General features: G+C 47.5%; 1 protein-coding gene across 5 annotated transcripts in view; it reads right to left on the reverse strand.

The window, feature by feature from the left end:
- The window catches only part of MTSS1 (MTSS I-BAR domain containing 1), a 164,686-nt gene that overhangs the window by 13,841 nt on the left and 131,619 nt on the right, over window positions 1-19,226 (reverse strand). For 3 of the 5 annotated variants that reach the window (XM_030875746.2, XM_030875753.2, XM_030875751.2), the window contains exons 6-9: window positions 18,607-18,681; window positions 14,572-14,583; window positions 2,465-2,622; window positions 1,171-1,278 (exon numbers count right to left, since the gene is read on the reverse strand). In XM_030875746.2, the coding sequence (XP_030731606.1) occupies window positions 1,171-1,278; window positions 2,465-2,622; window positions 14,572-14,583; window positions 18,607-18,681 (353 nt within the window). The remainder of the gene's footprint in view (window positions 1-1,170; window positions 1,279-2,464; window positions 2,623-14,571; window positions 14,584-18,606; window positions 18,682-19,226) is intronic. The other 2 variants (XM_030875747.2, XM_030875752.2) reach the window with 1 other exon arrangement.

Raw genomic sequence — 19,226 nt, forward strand, 5'->3', positions numbered from 1 at the left:
TGGGGATCAAAGAAAAACATGTTGTTAAGATTTTTTTTTTAATTAAAGAATCATAGTACCAATCCATCAACATCACAATCCTTTTTCTGAGACAAGCAAAAATATAATTAATGCGAAGATGGGAGGAAAACCACGACATATCCGTCAAAAAAGAAAGAGAAAGATTTACAGTTAGTTACATTAACAATTTATAAGAGCCACTTACACCCAAGGTTAGAATTTGTAGGGTTTTTGCTTATACCACCACATAGACAATAATGGTTTCAGAATGTGTTGATCTTATTACATCTTAGCTACCTGATATTCAGTGGTCACTTGTGCCCTGTTTGACCCTTAAAACCTGACAGAATCAAGAGAAACCAATTCTTTCACAATTACTTCTACATCTGTCTCCCTCACTTGACAAAGAGCTGTTTGAGTATAAGGTCTACCTTCCATTCATACAGTAGGTGCTCAACAAATGTCTACTTACTGAGTGAATGCCTGCAGGCTATAGTCTGATAAACACAATTTCATAGGATGGAAAATATAAGCTCCCAAATTTGTCTCCCTAGTTGGCTCCCAAGGCAGTGATAAGAATTTTATACAAAAGGCAAAGGCCAGCACATGATTTATCACCTGTTCACCCAAATATGTCTCTTCCCACTGGATACAGTGTTAATGTCACATGAACCAAATAAATCAACATTTAAAAAGTCACCTTTTTCATAAGATAAGAGAAATCCTCATGCACTACATACTTAGAATGGGAGAAATTCAGTAAGAATGATTCACAATGATGACCAAGATACACCACTGTCATGTCCCTAGCAGAGCTTATTTCTAGAGGGTCAGTGAACACATGGTTAAGAGCATGGGTTCTGGAAATTGACAGCTTGGTTTAAGTCCCAGTTTTACCAGTAACTACCTGATTAAGTGACTTTATCTCTCAGTGCCTCAAGGTCCTCCTCTGTAAAATGGGGATAATAGTAGAGGAAGTCTATGTAAAGAGCTTAGAGCAGAGCCTGGTACACAGTAGGTGCTGTAAAATGACTAAGGAAGATGATTACTATGCTTCACAGTGTAAAACATGAATGTTATTTAAAATTAGATATTGCTGCAAGGAACCCTCAGGGCCTTGAACCTTTGTCTCTTCGGCTTTCTCTCCCACGCTTACCCCTTGACTCCTACCTGTTCACTTGAAGAGGGCAGCTTGTGAGGGTCCATGGTCAGGCTCTTCAGATCTTCTGATATGGTCTGCAGGTGAGTTATTTCCCCTAGCATTGAGATTTCTTCTTCCTGAAAGTAATTCACAACCTGTTATGAGTGACTCACTTTATCGTCTTGATCCAACTGTTTTTATTAGGGACACTATCTAACACTTTCAGCTTTTCAGAAAAGGCGTGCAGGGACTGATGCATCTTTGCCGAAGCTATTACCAGCCCTTTTGTCGAGGAAGTGGAGAGGAAAACGAAATCAGCCACAATCATGGAGAGACCTGTGCACCTGGGACAGGGGTGAACGAGCCACAGCCAACACGTGGGCCTTCCTCGAAGTGTCTGGGGGCTGGCGGGCCTGCTAGGGTGGTCCGCCTGTGTGTCCTCACGGGATCCTGCAGCACAGCCCCTCTGCAGGCCACGACCCGCCCTCCCCACCCCCGAAGTCACTCGGCTTCAGTGGACGGCAACTATTTGGAGATACTTTGGTCCAGATCTGATAGCCCTTTGTGACAGCACATGTGTGTTCACTGGAGGTTAACTTCCCCCTTCTTTCTTGGTTTTTTCCACCAACGTAATCAATGGCAAGTGAGGCAGGAACGGGGGACTATGGAAGAAACAGCCATTCACGTTACCAGTGCACCAAGCTGCAGCTGTGGGACCAGGGAAGCACGAGTCAGGGAAAAGTCTACGCTCAGGGGAAGAACTCGGATTTGGGCAGAGGGAGTTGGGGCACCTCTACCAGCTTCAAGAACACCTACAGCGTAAGTTTTCAAGGCATGCAGCCAATTTACTTAAAAAATAAGTCTGCGTTGATTCACTGCGGCTTTTCCCATATTAACCTCACAGTCACTCCTTGGCATTCAGCTTGGTCAGTGGGTCTCAAAATCAGCTGGAGGACTTGTTTAAAACCCAGATGACTGGGTCCTCACCCCCAGAGTTGTGGATTCAGTAGGGCTGGGTTGGGCCTGAGCATGTACGTTTCTAACCAGTTCCCAGGTGCTGCGGCTGGCCTGGGGACCACACTTTGAGAACCATTCTGCAGGGCCTTCTTGACTTGGGGAGAAAAAGTAAGTGGAACCATCAGTGCTTAGAACATAGAGTGGGCCATGCAGCCATCAGCAACTTGCAGACAACTATTCACCATAAAAATGACTCCACCATCATGATTCCTGACACACTGCAGCTTCTTAATGCCTCCAGGATAAATAAGGAGGCTCTCCTCCAAACTGCCAGTTTATGCCTTCTGGAACTTTCCACCAACTCACAATCACGGGCCGCAGCATAGAGATGAAGGTGCAGAACCGGCCACGTTCTTCGATCAAAGCCTTCCGGACTGCCTGCTTTTCTGTTTCTTCCAACAGGAGATACTTATCGTTGACGTCTTGGAGCGCGCTGTCCAACTGGGGCTGGATGTCACCTCGCCCTGCAAACGAAACAAAGCCCCAAGCTTGGCATGCTGAAACACCAGCTCCTGGAACCAATGCCCTCCTCCCTCAGGTCCTTGCTGGAGTAGAAACCACAATCTTCCAGGACTTTTAAAAAGTATGTATTTATACCCAGAAAGGATTTAAAGAAGCTGTTTTTCTAGGGCCAGCCACTTCCAATTTCCAATGCCCAAAGAGCACATTTATCCTGGTTTATTCACGACAAGTAAAATTTCCTGGGGTAGCTCGTCCTGACCTGCATTCTGAAGAGGCTAAGGGATGAACAAGGTGAGGGCCTATGGATGTTTCCAAAAATGGGCACAAGCTGGCTTTGTTGGGTCATCCTCAATGAAAGAGCCTCTGTTTAGACGGAAGTTTCTGTCCCGGAATACAAAGGTGGCAGGCATCAGCTCTCTTGGCTCTGGGGGGCCCCTGGGACGCCCTGGCAGTTACTTTAATTCCCTAGTGGAGAGTCCTGAATGCCCTTCCTGTAGAACCAGCCCAGCAGCAGAAACACCTGCAGTCAGGTCTCCGCTGGTGGAGGACTGAAGGGGGCCTGGGTGCGGAGCCTGGCCCATGCCCGGGAGTCATCTGGCCCTGTCCACACAGCCCGGTTATGCAGAGGCACCCATTTCTAGACTTGTCGACAACTCTAGAACTTGGTGAGGCAACTATCTTCATAAAGTCTTATTTGAATGCAGCCATGCCCATTCATTTACAGGTTGTCTATACCCACTCTCGTCACAACTGCCGAGTAAAGTTGTTGTGACACAGACTGTTTGGACCCTGGACTGAGAAGGTTTACAATCTGGCCTTTTACAGAAGTCTGTATAAACATGGGCAAACAGGCACTGTGTCAGAGGGCATGGCTACTGTAAACGTGATCTGGGGACAAGAAGGGGACTGTCCCCGAGACCAGCTCCTGACCTTCCACACTGGGCTCCCATGCTCACCTACCACCTGAACCAGAGGAAGAATTTCTAAACTTCAGGACGGAGGCTTGGACTCTCCGAGTCCAGCCCCCAGTGAAATGCCACCTGTGTATACAAGTACTCAATAGGTGTTTAATAGATGTATACAACAAGTACTCAACAGATGCTTTAAACAGAATATTGGAGTGGAGGGGCAGTAGGGGTTATCCAAGCAAACCTGCTCCCAGTTCAGAGGAGGTGGAGGCCTAGAGAAGGGGAGGGGCTGTCCAGGGCCATTCAGGGGGGCAGGCAGAGTCAGGGCAGAGCCCACACGGCCTGACCCTCTGACACTGGACCCCTCCTCCTCCTCTGCCGGCTGCCTCAAGCCGAGGGACTGGATTCCACTCGCCTCCTGGGAAGAGGCCTGACCGGTCACCACGTACCCCTCCTTAACAATGCGAATGCCATAGAGCAGGAGGCCCCAACCCCTGGCCTGTCCGAGGCCTGTTAGGAACCCGGCTGCACAGCAGGAGGTGAGCGGTGGGCAAGTGAGGGAAGCTTCGTGTGCCGCTCCCCACCCCTCCCCATTGATCCCCGTCGCTCCCTACACCTCCCCATCGCTCCCGTCGCTCGCCACCCCTCCCCACCGCTCCCCGTCGCTCCCCACCCTCCCCGTAGCTCCCCACCCTTCCCTGTCGCTCCCCACCCTCCCCGTAGCTCCCCACTGCTCCCCGTCACTCCCCACCACTCCCTGTCTCTCCCCGTTGCTCCCCACTGCTCCCCACCGCTCCCCGTCGCTCCCCACCACTCCCCATCACTCCCCACCCCTCCCTGTCGCTCCCCGTCGCTCCCCACCCCTCCCCATCGCTCCCCACCCCTCCCTGTCACTCCCCCGTTGCACTCCATTGCTAGCATCACTGCCTGAACCTCCCTCCCCAGCCCCTGTCCATGGAAAAATTGTCTTCCACGAAACCAGTCCCTGCTGCCAAAAAGGTTGGGGAGCGCTGCCGTAGAGAACACTAAATGCAATGTGTTATCTGGTTTGAAAAAGTAGAGGGTCAGGGAAAACGGCCTCGTGTGTAGGGACATATTCTGTATGTTCTCACAAGCAGATGAGAAAGCTTCATTTGGAAACAGAGGCAGTCAGGTGTCAACAACATCCAACTAGCAAAAGTCACTGGATTTTTGGCAGGGGTTAAGTCCTAAGTTAGCACAAAAGGGGACTATCATGGGCAGTCAAAGGTCACCCCCGAAACCGCCTTAGATGGCATTCAAGTATAGTCCGTGCTCCGTATGTGGAGCCCTCACTAGTCAGGTGAGCACAAAGGTATGCTGGGTACAGCAATACAGTGTTTAATTCCATGCTGGAGGGATTTTATCCAACGATTACATTACGTGAGAATTTGCTCTGAGAAGTTTTGCTGTACTTTCAAGGTGACCCACTCACCCATTCCTCCACTCAGTCATCGGTCACCATCTCCCATCCTACGCCCCCCATAATTCTACCAGTTTTTCCAGTTTCTCTACCATGGTCACGGTTTCCATTCCTTCCGCCAGGATGCCAGAGAGCCACCCTCACACATCACCTGGCCCCTGAGTCACAGGTTTCCCAAGTTTTTAGGGGACAAGACACTTGTCAAAGCATCCTCCCATTCTCCCAGGGGACTTGCAGGGAAGCAAGGGCTCCCTCTTGACACAGGCCTCATGGAGGGTGGGCGGGTGGCTGCACCTCCAGCCCCATGAGATTGGGAGTTTTCTCTATTTTTTTTTTTGGCCACGCAGCATGATGCCGTCAGGGATCTTAGTTCCCCGATCAGGGATCGAACCCAGGCTCTCAGCAGTGAAAGCACGGAGCCCTAACCACTGGACCACCAAGGAATTCCCCAGCATTTTAAAATAGAGGAAACTCTGGGAATTCCCTGGAGGTCCAGTGGTCAGGGCTCCATGCTTTCACTGCGGAGGGCCCGGGGTTCGATCCCTGGTCGGGGATCTAACATCCTGCAAGCCCTGCGGCATGGCCAAAAGAAGTTTTTTTTTAAATAAATAAAATGCTGACTTGCGCAGATGAATCCACATACACCGAATGTGTACATGATACAAGTCCTCTGGTAATGAAACTCCCTGTGTCTCTGCAACCTGCCAAACAGCCTGGCCAACCCCGGGCCCTGCAGGTGAGGCCACATGGTTGCGGCTGCTCCAGAGGCCTCCTTGTAAGCCTCTCAGCCTCTCCAAGGATGCTCCAACTAAGGAACCACAGAGGGCTGCAGACCAGGTCAGCATGTTCTTAACTCCAGAGGAGGGAGGGCTGATGATGGTAGCAATTTCTTTCAATACCAACTTATAACTATAAGAAATTGGGGAGGTATCTTTACGTCCTTTCACAAATTACAAGGCACACACCTATCTGTAATGAATGACACTGACTTTTAAAAATACACTGACATAGGAAAGCAAAGTGACTAGACCCAAATGTTAGCTAATCTGGTAAATATAAGCTTAAATTATTCTATGATTAGTCAAGTTATTTTCAATGTGTATTATGTTATAACTAAAGGACTTCCAAATTGTAGTATTCTAAAATAAGTATAATCTATAAAAACTGCTATAATTAGAGTGAGTACATTTCCATGTGGGATATATCATAACCTAAAAACACAATGTTTATTTCTTAAATTCGCTAACACAACATGTAATTATATTTATTAAAAAACGACTGTGGAAGAAATTATTCCATGTCCCTGTTGGATGTACTGGTTTTAAGATACAGTCATCTTTCTAGATCCACAAATTCAGAGTTGTATTGGCACTGACTTAATACACAAAAACCTGTTCATTTCCCTCCCATCAGCAATGCGAGGAGAGCCACTGCCGATGACCTCAGTACAGGTCCTGGCCATGCCAGCTCCCACATGGACTTGACCCTGTCACCTATTTCACCTCTGCTACTGCCACCCTCGCTGTGCCACCTTGATCTCTCACCTGGACAGCTCCATCAACCCCTAATAGGCCATCCTGATTGCATTGAGACCAGCTCGCCCAGAACAGCCCCAAATTCCTTTCAAAATGCAAATCTTATCACTTTTCAGTAGCTCCCATTGCTTTCAAGAAAAGTCTAATGTCCTTAACATGGCCTGTCCTGCAAGGCATGCGTGGGTCAGCTTCTTAGACCACCCTCTGCCTTTCCTCCTCCCCTCCTCTGTCCACTTCCCAGGCGCTTCTCCAGGGTCTGGCTCCATACCTACACATCCACTCTCCCTCCCCACCTGTCTAGCACCTGTTCACCCTGCAGGTCCCGGTTCTTCACGAAAGCCCTCCTTGAACTCTTTCACCAGACTAAATCCTCTTACTTGATTCTCAGAAGTTCCTTATACACAGCCTTCACGACACTCCTCCCAATTCTAAGTTTATCTTTATTTCTCCAGTCCTTTGATTGACGGCAGTCTCCCCTAGTGATCAGGAAGCCCCACGAGGACAGAAACCACAAATATTTTTGCTCAGTGCGGTATCTTCTCTGTCAGCACACCTGCTTGTAAGGCAGGTACTCAAATATTTGCGAATGAATGAGGCACTGATATAACAGCCTGATCTGAGTTTGCTCACTGGCTCAACCATCACGCCCTTAAATGGCCTAACAATGGAAAATGAGCAAATTCCAGAGCTGTCCATCAGCCAAAAGAAGAGAGGAGGTGCCTTCAACAGGCTTTCCAGACAAAATTCCTGAGCAAAGCATCGCTTGTGACCTTTTCTGGAAAATCTAAGTCAATGCAGTCTCGAGAATTTTTTTTTTCCCCTGCTGGTTTCCAGGTCTTGGTTGGATTCATGCTGGAGAATTCCGCTGAACAACAGCCAGCAGCCCCTTACTCCCTGCACAGGGGAAGTCATGTGATTATTCTCTTTACAAAAAATGCTCCTGGGGCAAAGCACTATTAATGGGCACCGTGTCATGGGCCAAAGCAGCACCCCTAAAGGAGAAAAGATTTGACTTTTTTTTTTTTAAAGGAGAGAGAGGTCACAAAGCATTCTGGAATGAAACCAAGATCCCATATTTTCCCAACATTTACATTTTAATTTTCCTTAATCTACATACACATAAACGTTCAACGCAGGAATTAACACCCCCATTTGGCAGAGGGGGAAACTGAGACTGAGGGAACCAGGGTGGCTTGCAAGTCCCTGAGCTAGGAATGGGCGCAGACAGATGCAACCCTCCGTCTTTCTCATTCAGAAGCCCACATTCTTTGTAGCTTCATGCTCACAGCAAACATAAACCCTGGGGACAAGGCGGAAGGGGCTGAACGTTCTACATAGTAACAGCCTGATCAAAAAGGCAGTCAAGTGCTTAGCGTCATCTGGAACCTCCCAGCCTCTCCCTACACGCACTGCAGCCCATACCTGAGCCTCGGGGCTGAACCAAGCCAGATGCAGGCAAAGGGCTTTCCAACGGGTGAGAATCAACCCAAGACACACTGGGCCAAGCTCACCGTCAGGAACACATCCGAAGTCCTCTTTTCCCCCAGAGAGACGTATGGAGAAGCCATTGGAACCCCACAAAAAGACTTCCATCTGCCCCTGACACGCTCATGCAAATACCGTATTTCATCTGAAGACGCCCACTTTTTCACGTTTATACCTTACAAATTAAGATGTCTTACAGTCAGTGGGGATGTCATCGTGTAATCGGCATTTTTTTTTTTCTTTTTTCATCAGTCAGAAAATAATAGTGGGCTTCCCTGGTGGCTCAGTGGTTGAGAGTCCGCCTGCCTTTGCAGGGGACACGGGTTCTTACCCCGGTCCGGAAAGATCCCACACGCCGCGGAGCGGCTGGGCCCGTGAGCCATGGCCGCTGAGCCTGCGCGTCCGGAGCCTGGGCTCCGCAATGGGAGAGGCCACAACAGTGAGAGCCCCGCGTACCGCAAAAGAAAGAAAAAAGAAAATAATAGTTCATCTTACAACTGATGGCATCTGAAGTCAATGGAATACGGGATATAAATACTGAAACATGGGGGTATAGTTTCAGAAATAGACATGCAAGGTGATGCTGGAGATTAGAATTTGGAGTGAAAAATTCTTTTTCCACCAAAAGGTGGCTATCCTTATTATCGCTACATATATCACCTTCTACTCTTAATATCCTGCAGCGGTTTTTGATCGATTCCCCAAAGCAAAACCAACCAGGAATCAAGAGAGAGAGAGATTTGATCAGATAAGATTGGAAGCTTTTGGACTTAACCATTTTCTTTTTTTTTTATTTTGACTTAAACATTTTCAAACAAACTCAATTTCTGTTATTCTTTCAACAGGCTGTGCCTCAGTGTCCACTCATCTGTTAAATATAAAAAACAGTACCGGGTTCACATGGTTGATGTAAGACCAACCCAGTGGACTCATTCACTAGAGCATTCAGCACAACGGCCAGCAGGTGGTCAGTGCTCGGGAAGTGGCAGGTGCCGTCAGCAGTCGCGCAGCATCGCTGAAGTCCTCCTTCTAACCCGGGGCACCGCAGCCGGGGACAGCATGCCTCCGTAACGATAAAATGCGACAGAAACTCTGAAGCGGCGAGCTCCAGTGAATCCATCAGCGTGCCTGGCGAGGGCACAGAAGCTCTGTGCCCATCCCCGCCCCACCTCGCATCCTACGGAGCTCTTCACCTGGACGCTCACTGGTTTCCTTTATAATAAGTCAGCAGCTGTAAGTACCGTGCTTTCCTGAGTTGTGCGAGTCCTTATAACAAATTGTCAAACCTGAGGCGGTTCACGTGAGAGCCTAAGTTTGAGATGGGCTGGGCGGAAGGGTGGGTAGCCTGCGGACCCCACTTGTGGCTGGTGAATCTTGAAGAGGAGGAAGTCTTGTGGGACTGAGTCCTTAGCTAAGCCAACTCCGGTAGTTAGTATCTGAACTGATGTGACTTGCAGGACACCCTGCTGGTGTCAGAGAACTGATGTTAGAACGTAAAGGCCTCCACCATCCCGGGGACGGCTTGACGGTAGAGGCTCCTTCTGCTCCCGTGGCTGCCAAGCGGGTGCAGCCCAGAGGAGGCACTTTATATCTACTTCCTGAATGAGCGAAGATGCGCGCTTGCCTCACAGGGCTCCTCTGCGGCGGTCACTGGGGATGTACGAATGAAAGAGAGGCGCCGGAAGTGAAGCAATAAACCCCCCGAAAGCTGTGAATGGCTTGCAACTCAAGAAAGGCAGGACTACACCCCCAGTCCTGCACCCGCACCACTGGCTCAGCGTTCTCGGGGTAAATCAAAACCACATTGTGCAAGGAATCGATATTTCAAGCACGTCGTCCTTTTTGTCCTCCGGCAAAATTAACACGGAGACAAGCACTGGGCTCCTGCTGGGCGCTCTCCCTGCCCCCTCCCCCCCCCCCCCACTGTAAATACATCTTCCCAGCTTCTAAATGCAGCCACAGGGAAGCCAGGCGCTCCAAACCTTGACAACAGGCTCGTCACGCACAGGGACGTTTCAGGGCATCTGTTTCCGTTCCCGCAACGAGCCATCTGTAGCCAAAGTCACAAGCAAGGCACCTGATGAGCTGCGTCGGGGCGAGGCTTTCCCAGAGACCAGATCTGCGGAGGAAGGGAGCTCGCAGCTCTGGGCCTCGGGGGGATCTGTTCGGTCTGTTTTTACCTAGAATTCCCTGGTGTGAAGTATGACGAATGAGTCCCCTGGCCTCCAAGGACTACATGCTTTCATCTCAAAATGCAACAGTCCCTTTCAGGAACTTGTTGGGTGGGATTCCAACATCTCTATTGACTGCAGTTAGGTACAGCGTTCCGAATGCCACCCGGGGTCTAAAAAGTAAAGTTTGACCGCTGCTGCTTGTACTAAGATAGAAGGAGTCGGTCCGCCCCTTCGTTATGCTTTCCCCCATCGGCCCGTTAGCACAGGCTGGCAGGGTCGGCTGCCATCACCCACTGACCTCTCCCTTCTCTCTCCTTGCTCTGCTGACTGCTTTACCTGGCATTTCTAGGGCCAGAACCTTATGTCGGGCTGTGGTTCTCTAACACTGACTCATTAAAAAGTCCATTTCACACAGGTTGCCCCATTTAGTAAAACTGTACCCATTCCATTATTTCCTGCATAATTAAACGTGTGCACTCCTATAACACCTTTCCCAAGCCTAGAATGAAGCAGTGACTCAATAATCTTCCCTGCTACGTTACGTGCAGTTGCATCTAAATATCCAGAAAGACCACAAGGCTACATACAAGTAAGTGGTCAAGCAACCCCTGGAGGTCTAAGCGATCACCCGTCTGCATCTACAGTCACCCCCTTGACCTCAGAAGGAACTTTTCCAGCTTTAGTTCCAATAGAGAACAATCATTGGTTTGGGCTCAAAGTACCCTTTTCCCAATCGCACTGGTGTGGCAATCCATCCCCCTCCAGGGATGCCCACTGGAGGTGAGCGGGAAGTGGGGAAGACGCCTGGAATCATGGACCAGCTCTTTTCACCACCTCACGTCAGCATTCAGAAAGGACCGTTGTTATTTTCGGTTATCCCTTTGCAGACAGCTGACACGCATCACGGGGAGGTGGTCGGAGAAAACGTCCAGAGGAGATTTCTGGGGGTCGCTGCCTTCTTCCAGGGCTGGGTCTTGCAACCTAGATCACCGGCAATACAGGGCGGGCCACCCATGGCTCCATGCTGACTCCAGGGGCCCAGGATGTCCTGGGGGCATGACAATTCCTGACCACTCCTGGAGGCACACCCACGACAGATGGGGTTAACCGCTGAGAGGGTCTCTTTGTGCAGGCCACAGCACCTTCTGAGCAGTCTTCTTCTTCTCCACCTCCCCTAACTCGGCAGTGGGAACGGAGCAAAGAAGCCTCTGCACTGTGCCAGGCGAGAAAGTCAGCTGACCCATGAACAGATAACCCAGACTTCAGATTTGTAGGTGGGAGCTCCCTCCGGGCAGGAGGGTTCCCAGGGCTACTCCTTTTCAAAACCCAAAGGGGGAGTGGATGGAGGTGGCTGAGACATACTGTTTTCAGCACTGAGGCACGGAGAGTGATCCACTCGTTGACTGCAGTTTCTGGGGCATCCTGAGAATGGTTTTTGCCAGTTTTGTAAGCACAGAAGAAATGGGTGACGAAATGCAAACATTCACCCCGATGCAGCCAGGGGCCGCGGGAACCACTGCGCCAGTGGAAAGGCTTCAGCACTGCACAGGCTTTTTGCTTTCTCCGCATGGAAGAAAAGAAGGGTGATGGGTGCAGAAGTTGAGTCCAGTATGGGGTCTGATCAGAAATGGGGCCGAGTGATAGAACCATCTGGAGGCAGGTAGCTGAGGCTGACACGGGGTGTCACTGTGGTTCTCCGTCCACCCAAGGTGGAACTGTCAGCCTCCCCTAAAGGTGACTTGGGGTATCACCCGCACTCCCCCTCCGCAGCATGGTCACCTTTCCCACGGTTCCGGTGCTCCCGTCTCAATGGTGAGGGCTCGCACTGTCCCCTCTACCTTGAGCAGCCCTCGTCCCATTCTCCACCAGCTGACCCCTCTTCATCTTCCTCATCACCCACCCACACCAAGCGTGCATGGCTTCCTTGCGCCTTGCCTACACCTTCCGCTTATACTCATCGTGGTGCTGAGCTCACCGGATTAAACTACAGCTGACTCTTGAACAACACGGGTTTGAACACGGGTCCACTTATGTACGGATCTTTTTCGATAAATATGGAATCGGCTTCCAAATCCACAGGTTCCGCATTCAACCAACCATGGATCGTGCGCTACGTTCACAATCCTTGGTTGAACTCGCAGATGCGGAACCGTGGATATGGAGGGCGGACTATAGGACTTGAGCATCGCATAGTCTGAGGCAGGTCCTGGAATCAATGCCCCTCGGATACCGAGGAACGACTATAATTGGTTTCCTTCCGCTAGAGTCTCAATTCCTGGAGGGAGCAGTGTATCCCTGGCTCAGTACACTTTATTGAGTTGTAACTTTCTCCCCTGTGGAGGCCCCCAGTCATTGCTTATGCAAGATTCAAGGTAAATACTTCTAACTGACGGAAGGAAAGTTCTGTATATACATATTATTTTCTTCTTTTGTTAAACCAGGACATTTTAACTACCATGAAACTTGGTTAAAATACAGATCTCCAGGTTCAAACATGATTTAAAACTTGTAAACTAAAATTTATGAGGGCTTCAAGCCACACAGCTTTCTGAAGTTTTTACGCCCAAGTTCACTGCTATAATCATATGCCACTGTGGCTTAGCCCTGTGAACGGGCCCCTGCAAGACAGAGAACTAGAGGGGGCTGCAGAGATTCTCCCTAAGATGAGCAGAATCTAAGTCACAAAAGGCTGCGTGGTTCCTTTACTCACCCCTAATCCTACTGTCCGTCACTTAAAACAAATAGCATGCCCCGTTTACTCCACAGACTCATGCCAGGCTTTCAAGCAAAGGTTCCAGTAAAAGTCTGAGTCCTCAAATAGGCCACATATTGTATGATTCCCTTTATAAGAAATGTCCAGAATAGGCAGATCCAGAGAGACAGGAAGCAGAGGAACAGTTGTCACGGGCTGGGGGAGGGAGAATGGGGCACGGCAGCTTTAAAAGGAAAGGGATTTCTTTCTGGGGTGATGAAAACGTTCTGAAATTAGACAGTAGTGATGGTTGCACAGCATTGAGAATGCACCAGAGCCACTGAAATGTACACTTTAAAATGGTTAAAACAGTGCATTTTATGTTATATGAATTTTATCACGATAAGCAAAAGAATGGCTGTGTCTTACCTTCCTCCCAAAGGTGCACTAAAAACTGTTCAAGCTGTCTCTGAACCACAACACTGAAGACTGGAGAGGATTATCACCTTTAAAAGGTGGGGGACACTGGGCTTCCCTGGGGGCGCAGCGGTTGAGAGTCCGCCTGCCGATGCAGGGGACGCAGGTTCGTGCCCCAGTCTGGGAAGATCCCACATGCCGCGGAGCGGCTGGGCCCGTGAGCCATGGCCGCTGAGCCTGTGCGTCCGGAGCCTGTGCTCCGCAACGGGAGAGGCCACAACAGTGAGAGGCCCGCGTACCGCAAAAAATAAATAAAAATAAAACAACAGCATCTTAAAAAAAAAAAAAAAAAAAGGTGGGGGACACTATCCCAACATCAACGTGATGGGAGGGAGGCAGAGCTGTGTCCCCCGTGACAGCTGGTCATCCCAGCCGCACCTGTCAGAGGGGACCTGTGTGCTTCGGGTTCATCGTAAATGACAAAATCCGATGCAAAAACCTCTTTGGAGCTGCTCAATGCAAAGGCTCAGAGAACACTCGGGCACACTCAGGCAAGATAAACTACATGGACGGCTCACAGACAGACCTTTCCGAGACACAGGGACAGCCACGAGACACCGAAAGCGACTTGAGGTTTTTAGTAGCGTTGTCACCCACAGAATGAGGGTCAATTTTCAGTCAAGAAGAATCATTTTGATTTACTGAATTTGAAGATCTGATACCTTTGAAATGAAGCATTCCACAAACTCTGCTGAAATAAGAAATACTTTTGATTTTTTAAAATAAATGGTTGGTTTTGAAAAAACTATATGGTCCTGGGGGGACAAAGTTAAAGATATGTGGCAAGCTTAATACAACCAAATCCGATCTGGGAATTATTCTGAGGAGTTATTAACATAGCTCTCCACGTTTTGTTTGTGATATAAATACACACATATACACCTAGATATGTATGTATAGTTATATTTATTTCGCGTGGAAGGGAGGGTTTAAGTCACTCTGTATTTCTTTTTTCCATGAGTCTAATGCTGAATTATGAGGATGCAGAGACTCCTAGAATGTTGAGCTAACCCATTAAAGGGCCAGACTTCAAAGAAAGAAAATGATTGACTGAAACACACACACACACACACACACACAGAGTTTTCTTTAAGTTATGGAAGATTAAGTAGGCACCATTGATTGTTCTGAACTGGCAGGAAAACTGGGGCAGCTAGCATAGGTCTGGACAACCACGGAAAGCCCACAGTAAGGACCACACCGTGACCAGTCACCAGAGATTCAGGATGACAGACTTACCGAGAGCGTCCACTGGCAGGGGGGGGGCGTGCGGTGAGAAAGTGCAGGATACACAATTGACACAAAAAGGAAAATAATAAAGTCAAACTGGTATTCGAGCAGCAGTCTTACCTTTCTTTCATGTGTTAAAACAGTCCGTGGCTTGCCACCGAATTTTACATTGGGGCGATTAAACCCACATCTACCAAGAGCTGCAAATCCAAGTTCCCTTCCTTCACTTGCTAATGGCCTTTCCTTCTCATCTAAACAGACATCTTCCTAGTTAGTAATCAGCACCCCTAGAGAACGCAGCAAGGTTTTTTCTTAAAAAGATAAATGAAGACTATATTCCTATAAGAAGCCAATTAAGATGCTTTAACAAGAAGAGCTTTCAAGTGTAATTTACTGTAACTTTAAAAGTAACTAGGGAAATCAGGTTCAAAAGTTCAAGCTGGGGTGAAAATGAAAATTTTAAAAAATTTTTAAAAATTTAAAGAACTTAAAATTTTCGTATAATAGCAAATAATATGCTAATATGGGACTCTGGGAGTCTGTTTCTTAGGTTTATAATATTAGCTTTGTAGCCTCTGGTGAAAACAACTATTTCAACGTCAGGCTCAAGGGTTAACATATTAAAATGTTCCAGTTCCCTCCCTCAAAGTCTCTGATAAACTTCTAGTAGTTACAGATGGAAACAGAAGGCTTTACCATAATTAATTTTTTAATTAAAATTAATAATAACATGAGAGCTAACTAAATGAGAAATAAGGCTTACCGTCTGTACAGTAAGGCGGCAGAAGTGGGCGAACAGCATAAAATGTTTCCCACTTCTGATCCTCTTACTTCCCCCAGCTGGGTTACAACCAGCTCTAGGACCTCAAGGGTCACGAGCTGACGTCAAGCAGCAGGGCTCGATGAGGGTTCAAGAGATGCCACTCAGAACCTGGGGCTGCTGGGTCAGCCCCACAGCCCCTCCCCACCCTCCTGGCTGCCTCTGTCTTGTCCCCCTGACCACTCAACAAGGCAGCTCTGCCCCATGCACCGACCCTGGGCGCTGGCCTGGAACTTCTCGGAGGGCCGGGACCATTCCTCCAGCCCCCAACTCCCTGCCTAGTTTTTACGCCCGGTAGGTGTTCAGTAGCCTGCCTTCCACAAAAATAGGTACATTCACCCACAGTTGGAGCACATGTCAAGTTGTTTTAAAATGATTTTAAGATAAAGTCTAATCAAACCCCAAAAACCATTCAGAGTTTTTTGACAGTGATATTTAAATACCTTTAGAGTACAAATTACCCTTCTATAGTATAGTAAAAAAGAGTCAAACAAAGAATGTGGCAAAAGGTGATACAGCTGCAGAGTGAAAGTTAAGGTAAATTAGTCACACACAAAAATAACACCCCATGTGTGCCTGCCTAGGTCAAAGGGAGTGCCAGAACCATGCTTAAATGTATAAACGCATTTCAACTTTGAAAAGGAGAGTCAGGAGATTTTTTTAGATCAAAGATCACAGTTTTGGAAAAAGGAGTGGCAGAAGGCTGTTTGATGACCTTCTGAAAACATATTTAAGAGGAAGTGATTATTGCGCTGTATAAACCAGATTCAGTTCTATCAAGACAAAAAAAAATGTATCCAAAGCATTGGATAACTCTCAGAAGGAACTACCAACACTTTACAAGAGTCTAGGAAGCTACCACTTGAGCACCTGAGGGAGATGAAACCGAGAGAGAGGACTTTAGGCAAAAGGGGAAACCGCAGCTAACCAGACCCCAAAATAACTGGGAGTCTCAAATAACCAGATTTCTTCCAGCCCTTAGCTTGTACTGTTTCCATTCTCAGGCCATACTGCTTCCAGGAGAGCACTTCATTAACATTCACTCAGAACGATAACTCTGGTACCTCCTAGAAAGCTCCATTCACCCCAGAAACATACAAATGTGAGTTTTAAAAGGCACTTACATATTTTAGAAAAAAATTTTTTTATAAAGGAAAGAAACAAAAACTGGCTTCTGGTTGTTCACTGGAGTATCTAGAAAGTCATCCAGAACATTCTAAGCTACTGACCTGACTTGGCGTAAGAACACCATCACTGCTACCTCGTCTGGAAAGGATATGGTGCCCAAGACCATCAGATATACGACTGGGGCTGACAAGATGGATGCTTCCGAAACCCCTGATCACAGCCTCTACTGTCTCAGCCTTCAGGCCTAAGTGCCACCAAGAAACCTCACAACTGAAAGCCAATTACTCCCGAGTCCCAGGACCAGAAGCAGCCCCTCATGTCATACAGTCCGGCACCTCCATGTGTCCTGAACCTTTCTATCCAGTGCTTTAATGGGAAGGTCGTTATCCTCTCTAGGCAGCCTAAGCAGAGCTGGGCAAGTCTAACTACCAGCAACTTCCTTTTGTGTTGCACCGCAATCAACCTACCAGGCATCCCCTGTAGGTCCAAATTCTGCTAATTGGACAATGCCAGTGACTTTGAGTCACAGATGAAGACTGTTTCAGCCTCCATGTAAAATTCAGATAAAAGGATTATCACTGCAGCCAAGAACTTAAGGCCTCTGAAAAGAAAACTCTGGAAGAGGGAAAGGAAAACCGCTACTTTTTCTTACCCCATCCTTTTCACCAAATTCCCAAACCTTTTCCAAGCCACAGATCTTCCTTGGACCCTCTTCTCCAAACTCATTAATCTCTCCTATCTCAAAGCTGGCATGCTGTCAACTAGGTAGAGTTCAGCTCCAAATTTTGACCATCCTGTTCTTTTATAGAACCTCAGATTCACTGTAATATGGTGGCAGTTTTATCTACATTTACCTTTAGACTCACTACAACGTTACTGGCCACAAACCCTATTCCACTTGTCGAATGCTAGCTCTCAGGCACCTGAATTAGATAGAACATAAACTGCAGAAGCACCAAGACCAGGAAAACACATCCAAGAGAAACAAATGGGGCCAATACTAACAGAAAAACTGACCGTGGGTGAATATCCTGCTGTCTTTATCTTGAAATGGTCTCCTGGTTATTATAAGAACTGGGGGGGACATTTTTCAGAAATGCCAAAGCTTGAAAACTTTGTCCTGTCCTTGCCCCTCTTCTACCAAAGAATCCCATCTCTCCAGATGTTTCTTTTAATTCCAAATGAGAACTGCTTGCTTAGGAAAGAGGAAATTTGGTTTGGGGGATTTCTACCTAAAAAAGTTGTTGTCTCAAACAAACGCTCAATACTACCCACCCACAGAGCATCCTGATGGCGGGGGGGGGGGGGGGAATACCCATTTTATCAGTTGTGATGCAGCAAATTTCAAATCGTGGTATCAAGAAGAATTAGTCTAGAGGGAAGGTCACCTGCTCACGTTCGAGAGAGAGTCCCTACATCTTGTTAGGTCTTAGTAAAATGTTACGAATGCTTTCAAAGTGGATGGAGCTAGATTTTTCTCTTAAAACTCCCAGTTCAAGCCGGAAGAGCAAAGCTGGGTCATGGATCTGATAATTAACTGGTTTGCAAATGACAATCAGCTGCGGGGGGAGAAGGGGCCTCTCGCACCAGCAGTCTCATTTTCCTTATCCAGCTCCCACCCTCATGAGCACCATGAAAAATCTCCCTACATAGCAATGATTCCCGGCTCCCACTGCAGCCTTTTCTAACATTCTCACGAGACTTAATAAAGGGTTTCAGAGATTATAGGCTGTGAAGGACAGAGGAGAAAATGACATCATTTCTGCAATAATTACTATACAACATTTGCAGAGAGGCTTTTATGCATCATCCCAAGGCTTCCAAGAAATTTATAGTCTCATCACCATGTACAATAAGCATGGAAACTGTCAAATTTTGGAGACCAGGTTGGGGGGAAGGAATGAGTCAAGTACAACTTTGCAAGGGTCTCAAATTAATAGATATTCTGCACTTGGGGACTTAAGATAGATTCTATTAGCTCCTATCTGTTCACAGGACCACTACATGTAAGGCAGTCTGACTGAAGACTTTCCACTTCAAAGAAAAATCAAGCACATGCTCATTTTCCCCAAGTAACACATTAACAGCAGAATTACCTTTTTTTGCTTTCTTCTGCAGTTTCAGTGTATCTGAGGACTTCTTTTTTATCTCTTGGCGAGCTTTTTTATATTCTAAGAGAAAGCAGAATATTGAATAATTTTACCACTTAGCTCAACAGAAAACACTTTAGCAACAGCCACTACTTTCATCACCAAAAGCATAAACTATGACATGCAATAAATAGCTTTACTGGAATACGAAATGATAAAACTCTCGTGAGGACCTTTGACAGCAAAGGGGCTATGAACACGAAAACCAACAAAATGCACTGGGGTCTTTCCCTACAGTATTCATTCATACCAGCTTTGAGGAAACATGGTACCTGGGAACATTTTAATAAAAATTCTAAAATTCACAATTTCTCAGCTTAAGTATCAGGAAATGTTTTCAGTATTATCTACTTTCCCAAGGCCCAAATCCACAGTGCTTCATTCCAAAAAGAACCCACGTGGCAAGACGCTGGCCAGATGTTACAATTCAGAAAAGAGCCCCTCAGACTACAGCAGGAGAAACTAGACCGCATGGAAAAGAACTGGGAAAGGCCCAGCTGCTTTACTTTCACATTAGTACCAAGGCCAGACACTGTGGACATGGAGGAGGGGCGGCCCACGTGACT

The sequence above is a fragment of the Globicephala melas genome, chromosome 17 (assembly GCF_963455315.2).
Source record: "Globicephala melas chromosome 17, mGloMel1.2, whole genome shotgun sequence".
Classification (NCBI taxonomy): Eukaryota; Metazoa; Chordata; class Mammalia; order Artiodactyla; family Delphinidae; genus Globicephala; species Globicephala melas.